Source organism: Salvia splendens, chromosome 21, assembly GCF_004379255.2.
Source record: "Salvia splendens isolate huo1 chromosome 21, SspV2, whole genome shotgun sequence".
NCBI classification, from domain to species: domain Eukaryota; kingdom Viridiplantae; phylum Streptophyta; class Magnoliopsida; order Lamiales; family Lamiaceae; genus Salvia; species Salvia splendens.
The window spans coordinates 22,557,125-22,565,113 of NC_056052.1; the positions used below are offsets into that span (position 1 = coordinate 22,557,125).

At 35.7% G+C, this 7,989-nt stretch overlaps 1 protein-coding gene across 1 annotated transcript; it reads right to left on the reverse strand.

The window, feature by feature from the left end:
• Nucleotides 1–682: 682 nt before the first annotated feature.
• Nucleotides 683–6,832, reverse strand: LOC121784808. Its single transcript, XM_042183046.1, has 16 exons — nt 6,309–6,832; nt 5,739–5,860; nt 5,559–5,647; nt 5,434–5,469; nt 5,236–5,323; nt 4,404–4,446; nt 3,980–4,080; nt 3,699–3,763; nt 3,053–3,549; nt 2,855–2,942; nt 2,624–2,755; nt 1,881–2,449; nt 1,635–1,770; nt 1,483–1,551; nt 1,263–1,394; nt 683–1,127 (listed from the first exon to the last, which is right to left on the reverse strand). The coding sequence occupies exons 1-16, from the start codon at nt 6,530–6,532 to the stop codon at nt 1,014–1,016; spliced, it is 2,505 nt and encodes an 834-aa protein (XP_042038980.1). The 5' UTR covers nt 6,533–6,832; the 3' UTR covers nt 683–1,013.
• Nucleotides 6,833–7,989: the final 1,157 nt, after the last annotated feature.

The following is a 7,989-nucleotide window of genomic DNA, read 5'->3' on the forward strand; positions in this document are numbered from 1 at the left end:
AAAATTTTAAGAATTTTTTTTTTTACGTTTTCTCAATTAAATTCTGCTTTAATATTAGAAGAAACATCTTATTAATTAAATTATGCTTATTCGTTAAAATAGTGTAACTATTCTTTGGTACTCCTTTTGTTCTATTAGCGTCGGAATATTCTACCTCCGTCTCATAATAGGAGTTCATATTTGACTAGCACAGATTTTAAGAAATGTAAAGGAAATTGGATTGAAAAAGTTAATGAGGTATGCGTCTCACTTTTATACATTAGTAGTTTAATATTAAAATGTGAGTGGAATAAATTAGTGAAATGTAGAGCTACTTACCATTTATAGTAGTAAAAGTGACAGACTAAAATGACAAAAGTAGATTCTTATTGTGGGAGGAGGTAGTATTTCTTTTGTGGGGTGTTCCATTAGAGTTAGATCATTGCCCTTATTAGCAAAATACATCACACTTATCTCTCTACTCTATTTACAATCTCATTCCAGTTAACTTTTTAAATATATACACTATATTTCTTAATATCGTGCCAAAAAGAAATGCTCCAACACTAATAGAAATGAGGGAGTAATAAACATCGACAAAAACCGGGTACAGTACAAAATAATTAACGAATATCACAGGATAATCGGAAGTCGAAGCCACAAAATTAGCCACAGTTGAGGTAAGAATGGAAAGGAACAGAAATGATGAATTTAGTGCTATTTTCATTAAATATTTAATTTACAACATCATAATTCATAGGCAATAAAACAAACACAACGTTTGATTGCTACAGATTTGAGTGGAAAACACTTGTATATCCATCCGGTTCTAACAGATCGTCCAATTCCCCCTGCTTAAATAATGCATGTACAAAATGCATCCATCTTGAACTACTTACAGGCTAACATTCAAGCTTTTAAAAATTAAAATGGATGATGAATTTGATACGAGAAGAAGATGGCCGAGCTTTCCATCGCGTCCCAAGAGTCCGCCCAACTGTCGTTCTTGTCTCAAGAAATCTGATGGTGCGTGTCTAAAGGAAGTAAGATAACTGCTTCTTCTTCCTCGAGCCCCCTTCTCCGTATAGCTCGTTCCATTGCTTTAGCTCGCCCATTATGGCTCCCTCTGAGGCAAAACTTGCAGCAACCTACATACCCACCAAAATATGTTCTGTAAGAATAAGTGGTACAGTGCAACTACAACCGAACTTAAACTTCTTTCGTCGATGTATGACCTACTGACCTACATTCAAGAGTTACGAAGGATGTTAGAAAAGGAATACCTGATTCTTTGCTTGCCTCAAGTCTTCCATGTTTAAGGCCCTTAAAGAAATTGCTTTTTCTTCTTTACTTTCATCTGATGTTGAAGAAGCATCTTCAGAGCTTTCACCTTCTTTCTCTGTCTGTTTCTTTGCCTGAAATAGGAAAAGTGATCAACACCGCAAGTTATATCTAGTGAAAGAATGGAAAAGATAGCAACCAAAATCCAAGTTTTAGTATTACCACATCCTTCTCTCTCTCTTGTTGTATGAGTTCTCTCACGGGGCGGTAAGCTGCTGTCACACACAGATTCTGCTTGCCATCGTGATTACACAAGTCAGAGTCTGATTAATCATAATCAAAGTTGATCGACGTTGTAAATAAACCATTCAAACCTTGAGATCACTTCCACTGTATCCTTCTGTCATTGTTGCAAGTTCTTTAAAGTCTAGAGCTTCCGCCTTTTCTTTTGACAGCAGTGTTTTCAAGATCTTTTCTCTATTCTCGGTAGAAGGCAGATCAACCATGATTCTGTTTGAAATAAACCAAAAACAAGCATTATGTGTGGAGATCTTTCAAACAAACGGTAGACTTCTGCGAGTGCCTATTACCACGGAACTAGAATGATAAATATTATGTACCTGCGCTCAAAACGCCTAATGATGGCTTCATCTAGGTCGAAAGGTCTGTTTGTTGCTGCAAGAACAAGAATCCGCTCTCCAGGTTTTGTTAATAGCCCATCCCAGTGTGTCATGAACTCATTTTTAATTTTTCGCATTGCCTCATGCTCGCCTACTCTTGTCCGCTGCCCAAGCATACTATCGACCTCATCTACAAAAATGATTGTGGGAGAAACCTTTGCTGCAAGTGTGAAAAGAGCTCGGACATTCTTCTCATCTTCTCCGAACCATTTTGAAGTGATGGTTGACATTGATACATTTATGAAGCTAGCCCCGGCCTCATTGGCAATGGCCTTGGCAAGCATTGTTTTTCCTGTACCAGGAGGACCAAAGAGTAATATGCCTCGGCAAGGCTTCAGAAGCCCACCGTTAAAGAGGTCTGGCCTTCTGAGAGGAAGCATAACCAGCTCCTGAAGAGATTCTTTAGTCTCGTCTAGAGCCCCAATATCTGCAAATGTTACTCCAATCTCACTCGCGGGGATGACTTCTGGCCTGATGCGTTTCTCAAATTCATTGTCCGGAGGAATTTCCTGGATTATATAGAGAGAGTCAATCAAGACTGAAAGAAAAAGTGTGTAGCTATATCATGGGAACAGAAGGTAGCACAAGAAAGGGCCTTTTCGACCATTTTATATGCAGAATCCAGGCATCAACGTTTCAATCCAAGTATAGTTCTGGATTGGATTGGTAAATGCAGGACTTACTGGCTTCGATGTTGATGCATTATCGCCATCTGCCTTTGTTGAAGTCGGCTTTTCTGTCTCGTTCTTGTTCCCGGATTTTGTTTCAAACTTTGACCCAGGTTTTGATACACCACTCTCTTTTGCTTTGGGATCCTAATATTGATTCAAACAAGAAAATTAAGTAGAACAGCGGTGGTGTACCAGGAAATGAAAGAAAAAATTAAAGCTAGATTGTTGGAACTTGGAACAAACCTTGCAACCTTCAGCATTAGTCTCCATCTTAAGGGTATCTTTGCTACCACTTTTACCCTCTTGGAATATGCTTAATCCGTGGCACAAACTTCACCGAAATACATTCAAGTTTAGAGATTAACAGTTGCACCACGAGTGCGATATATGAAAATAAGAAGAAACAATATTAAACGAAAGAAAGAATGACTTGGTATGTACCTCTTAGATGATATGACAAGCTTCCCATTACGATACTCTGGATCCTTATTATTCATCAAATGATATGATAGAGCAGAAACAACAATTTCCTCGATGAAGTGACTCAGGATCATTGTGTCAGCATGGCATATTGCTCCGAGATCATCACACTCGATATCATTTGCTGCAAGCACCTCAGCAATGTGATTCTTGTTATCCTGAAACTGCATCTTTCTCATATCCTCTTCCAGTTGACTATTCCAGCTGACAAGATTATTTTCATCTTCCGGTGGACTGATGTCAATGTTGTAAGGAAATAAAATACTTAGTTTCTCATTTACTTCACCCGAAGTGTCATCAAGACCCAACATCCGAGAACCAAGAACCAAAACAGATCCAGTTAATTTCTTCAACATTCTGTCGAATAATTTGTATAGTCTTGGGGATTGTAAAAAAAGTCTCTCAACATCCCGGATGTAAAGAATGATGCTATTTGTTTGAGAAACTGAAACCAACACCTGAAAGCCACTGTTTACTTTATTAATATCATAGAGAATCTAGAAGGCCAGATCATCAGCTCAATCAAGGATGCCATAGTAAGAAAATCAAAATAAATCCACACTTATGTGATGAACATTCATATGAATCGTCATTATGATGCCATTACCTTATACAGTGACTGTAAGAGAACTTTCTCATCAAAAGGCCAGCTGCTAACGCGCTTGGAACGAGCTGAAAAAATTGAAAAAAATCAATAGATCCATATTATTTCTTCTACAAGAATATACACTGTGCAAAATTTGTCCCAAAACAAAAGCATGTTTACAGTAGAAGGTCACACTGGGTAGTGGAAACCTTGACTATCAGGATATGGAGCATTAACTTTATCTCATTCATGATTAAAAGTAGAAGGCAATCAGATACAATTGAAGAAAATATATGCAAAACCTGGATTTGAAGAGGATGAGAGGGTGCTTATGCTACTCATATCTGAAGAGACCGAGGAACTTCTGCAAGGCCTTAGGGAGTTGCTGACTCCTTCAGAATTCCTAAATGAAGCACAGTATTAACACATAAAGCCTTTCAATGCATATTGGCACTTTAAACTTATGAAAAGAAACTAGCTAAGCATACTTTAATGTAAATTATGAAAAATGCCAATTCAACATTGAGAACAAGTTTTATTTCCAGAATCCAGCTTATCAAAAAACGATGTGAAGTGTGTTTCTCTCTCTATGACAATTTCTGGCTTGTTGATTGATAAGGGGAGCCAGTGTTTAACATGCCCAAATGGCTATGAAACTTATTTTCAACTTTTGTGTATAAAAACAACTATTAAGTGAAATGGGTAGAGAACATGCTATCTCCATACCTTGTTGTGTCATCCAGCACACTTCTTTGCCCAGATGATGTGCCTTCATTAAAGTTATATAAAAGCCTCATTAAAAAATTGGCTTAAATAGATTGAGAGAAATTGAATATACTATACCCATATAATTTTATAATAAAACTCTCTGGATTGACAGCCAAGCATAAAGTGAGAGAAAGCTCAAACATTCTTTTCTGTTATCAGGCAGGTTTACATTATGTCGTTTCTTTAAATTCTAAAAGGTAGAGTATCCTACTACTACATGTTGTCAAAACATAATCTAGAGTTCCAACAAAGGATGGCCAGTTATTTGGTTACAAGAATATCCCATTCAGTTCGAACTTTCTCCCTTTGCCATTACTTTAGATCTCTTGAAAAAAAAGCATGCTGGGAGACGCTTTTTGAGTGGGGTTGGCCAATGAGTGGTCGAGTAAAATGGAATTACACTTAGATGAGTGTCAGAAAACACAAATGTGATGCCCCTTTGCCATAATAACACATTTTGTTATACTACCATTTTTGAACTGTAGATGTCTTTTTCATATGGAAAGTGCCTAGTTAGTGATGTCCAATCAAGTTTCTTTTGCTGTACAATTCTAAACTTCAAAAAGCTATTCAAGCATAGCCTATAATCAAACTTTGAGCTTGTAAACAGTTAAAGTCCCCTCCATAGGTGCACAATTCTGGCTTAAGAGATGCCGGGGAGGGAAGGAGGTTTGCTAGACTATAAATTTTCAAATCCCTAATATATTCAGTAGATAACACAAGTTAAGCAACAAATTTATGTAAGGTGGCATACACAGAAGTGGAGAAATATCATGCAGTGTAACTATACCTCTGTCTTTCGGGGGAAGAGCAGAGAAGGAACCTAGAAAACTGGACATTCTTTCCAAAGTCGTTTCTGAGATAGACCTTGGTAGAGACTACAACATAAAGAAAAGGAAAATTAATGTACTCTTCATTGTATGCAAGTTGGTTTATTTTAAGTCACAAAAAACAATATCATGATTCATGAAGTGAAAATAGTGCTTACAGAGTCTTTCTTTATGATGTTATACTTGCCCTGCATCTGTAACCATGACCACCATGTAAATGAAACAAATAAGCACGGAACTACAAGGTTTTATAAAAAGAGACGATGACAACAACGGCACCAACCTTCAATGAAAACTCATGTAAATCCAGCAATAGCAACTTTGCCTCAAAATGCTGCGCCAGAGCCCTGGCAAGTGCTTGCTGGTATGACTCTAACCGAATGGAACAAATATGATAAGACTAAGCAGAAAGAAATTGTAAATGAACAATTAGCTATGCGTTCGGTTATGTAATGAAAAATACCTGCAGGCCCCGACAGCAATATAGCCCTGCTGACTGGCGAAAGAGTTCGAGCGTGCTTAGATACATCTAAGTGTTTTAGATGAACATATGCTGCACTTGTCAACGCTATACGTGTCGGCTCACTGGGAAAACCATAAAAAAGTAGAGAAAGTATGTTAATCCTTAGATAAATCTCATTCTACTTGGTATCCAAGTGTTGAATCTGTCTATGAGAACAGTAGTTTTACACATTGAGGCATTTTGCATGGAATCAATGGAATAAGCTGTAAAGATACTAAACCTTCAAGCTCATGTTACACATCAATTTACTAAACACGAACAATTATCACAATTCCCAGCAAAAACAACAATAAGGCACAATATGAATCTCACATTTTTCTCTCAAAAACAATATAATCAGATCAATATGGTTGCAAGTAATCATTGATAGCCATTAAGAAAGGGCAAAAAGCATATCATTAATTAATCATCATCTTTACCTCACACACCATTAACAAAAAACATTAGCAAAAATCACAAAAAAAGAAGATGAAATCCGCTTTACTCCCCCTTTCTGCCTCAAATAATCACCTGACATAATACGGAAATTCCTCAAAGGAAATCCCGCTCTCCTTGCCATCAACAACTACTCTAAGAAGCTCCGTCTCAATCTGATGAGCGGAGACGCCGTCCGCCGCGGCGCAGGTGGCATTCGCCGTCCATCTCCCGAAGGTCGAGCCGGACACCAATCCCAGCCCCACACCTACCCCAACCCCCACTCCCAATGCCGACAGAATCACGTGCTTCTGCTCCATCACCGCATCACCGCGCACGACACACAACGAAAAATCCTCCCCGCGAAGATCTGATGGTGAAAATAGGGGCGGATTCTCGTTGATATTTGTAATTGATGATTGAGGCTTTGTTTGTCGAGATGGTGAAATGTGAATTCGTTGATTCTGTATAGTTTTGTTTTTAGTTAGAGGAAATGATGAGCAGGAGAGAGCTGGTGGGGGCTGTATATATTCGTGTGCAAAGCGCTAGGAAGCTTCACTGTGAGAAAATGGAGTGGTGAAGTGAGGAGAGAGAGAGAGAGAGAGAGAGAGGGAGAGAGAGAGAGAGAGAGAGGGGACTTGCTTGACTTGTATTTTACCTACAATTTTGGAAAGAGGTTTAATCACTCTTCCAAAATTGAGGGTACATTTCTAATTAATATCAAATCCATATCTGTACACAATGTGAAAGTACATTATTGATTTCAGTGAAAATTCTATTGAATTACATCAAAATCATATTCTTTCTTCATAAAGAAGATTTTTATGCACAGTCTAGACGATGATTAATGAGATATATGAAAAAAGTGATCATAAATTAACAAAATTGTACATACAATTTTGGGGTATTTTAGTAATTTTACATTTATAATAAATTAATAATGATTAATTAATTTAAGGTATTACATTACTACCCTTTTATAATCATTTAGGAAAGATTGAATCTTTCATAATCAGCATTTATACATTTAATTAGGGAATGATTTACTATAGTAATTTGTAGACTAAACGTTGCATAATTTATTCTTCCATTAACAATAAATTGAGGATATTTCTTCTCCATTGTATCAAAAGTTAAACTCTCCCCTACAAATTAGATTGATATGGTTCATGATTTCGTAAATTTTGGATGAATATCTTGAATAGGAATAAATTAAAACAAATTCATAATAAATTATAATATTTTAGTTTGATACATTATAGATTGGCTTTCTTCAAATTTGCAAAATACTAATAAAAGAATTTAAACTGACTTACATTCTAAAATAGAGAATTTTATATTATATTCAAACAATAATTTTAACTTTTAAATTCACTCATCTAATAGTCATTGACACCAAATTATTTTTATAATATGATTTTAAAAAATTTAAATTATAAACATAAATATAGGCATATATATTTAATTTCTTTTTATTATCTTTCAATGATAAAAACAATAATTATTTGCATCCAATTATTTTGTTATTAAATAATATCAATATTATAAGTTATAAAAATGAATACATGTATGTCTACATGATTTCTTAGTCTTATTATTTATAACAAAATAAGTTATTCTCAACCAATTATTTATAATTTATAAAATTTTAAGTTATAAAAGCATTGCATGTATATATACTTAATCTATTAGTGTTATCATCCAACGAAATAATTATAGTCATAGCCATTCAATTATTTATTGTTAAATAATTCTTAAAATTCTAAAGTTATAAAAA